General features: G+C 55.5%; 1 protein-coding gene across 1 annotated transcript; it reads left to right on the top strand.

Annotated features, from left to right (window-relative positions):
- Positions 1 to 157: 157 nt before the first annotated feature.
- TRAVEDRAFT_49917 (uncharacterized protein) lies at positions 158 to 884 on the top strand (the record flags this gene model as incomplete). Its single annotated transcript, XM_008042199.1, has 2 exons — positions 158 to 622; positions 678 to 884. The coding sequence occupies 2 exons, from the start codon at positions 158 to 160 to the stop codon at positions 882 to 884; spliced, it is 672 nt and encodes a 223-aa protein (XP_008040390.1).
- Between the last annotated feature and the right edge of the window lie 438 nt (positions 885 to 1,322).

Raw genomic sequence — 1,322 nt, 5'->3', positions numbered from 1 at the left:
CCCTAACCCTAACCCTAACCCTAACCCTAACCCTAACCCTAACCCTAACCCTAACCCTAACCCTAACCCTAACCCTAACCCTAACCCTAACCCTAACCCTAACCCTAACCCCTAACCCTAAGTCCGGGCTTCCGTCGCCGCTGGTCAGAAGGCGGTGATGGAGGCGGCTATCTCGGCCAAGAAAGCCGAGATCAGCTTCCTGGAGGGTCGCATCGACCCGAAGTTTATCTTCGAGCGGTACAAAGACTCCGTCGCCAAGCGATGGGCCGATGTCCGCGCACGTTCTAAAGTACCTATCACGTCGTATCGAAACGCGGAAGGGAAACCCTGCACCATCGAGCATGCGGCGGGGGTGCACGTGGATAAATGGGAGGTCGATCCCTCAGTCCTATCAGAGTTTAACTACCTGATCAGTGACCTGTACCCGATCGCTCGTCGCTGCATCACCATCGTCGAGATGCGCGACTTCGCAATGCAAGCGAAGATCGAGAAGAAGAAGGCCACTGAGAAGTCGGCTGACGTCGAGATGGCCGACGCGACCAAACCCGGTCCGTCGATCCAGAGCCTGGTGGACAAAGCTGTCGCCGGACGCGTCAAGCCGCTTGAGGGGAAGCTGAACAAGGTACGATCTAAGATTGTGCCCTCACAGCACCGCGCACTAACACGTGCACTTGCAGCTCTCGGTCAAGGGCGGCAAGACCCTCAACAAGAACCTCGTCGTGCGAAAGACCGTCGCGAAGGCGTCGACCAAGAAGTCGACGGGCCCCAAGCCGGGGCCTTCGAAGAAGACCACCCCCAAGCCGAGCGGCGGGAAGGACCCCAAGGGCAAGCGAAAGGCCGGTACGTATTCGGCCGCCCTCGCACCCTTCCCGACGCCGTATTAACTCTGACTCCTACCCAGGCAATTGAGTACGTGCTCCTGAACACCCCCGTCGAGGTGTTAGAGGCGTCCCAGTTCAGGTCGTACGTTCATACGTCACCTGGTGTAGTTGTACCTGAACGTATCGCATATGATTTGTCAGTCGGCTTAAAATATATGTATCACTCGCAGCATTATACGTCGCTTATAAACGACGCGTGGAATGATTTTGAAAGACGTCTGAAATGGCGTATCATTTTCACTTTCAAAGATGGTGTGAATCGACCATATGATCCAGACTATGAAGTCGTCGATCCTTCTAAACCAAAGAAGAAGGCGCCTTTATTACCGCGTTGGATTGAACTCGGGTTCGAACATGGGCGGCGCTTCGTGCAACAAACGATCGCCAATATCCCTGCCGAACACGACCGTGGGCAACCAAGTAAATCGCTCGCCCCACGGC

Source organism: Trametes versicolor (genome assembly GCF_000271585.1).
Source record: "Trametes versicolor FP-101664 SS1 unplaced genomic scaffold TRAVEscaffold_8, whole genome shotgun sequence".
NCBI classification, from domain to species: Eukaryota; Fungi; Basidiomycota; class Agaricomycetes; order Polyporales; family Polyporaceae; genus Trametes; species Trametes versicolor.
Note: the sequence above shows the minus strand (reverse complement) of the source record. Positions and strands in the feature narration are given on the sequence as shown.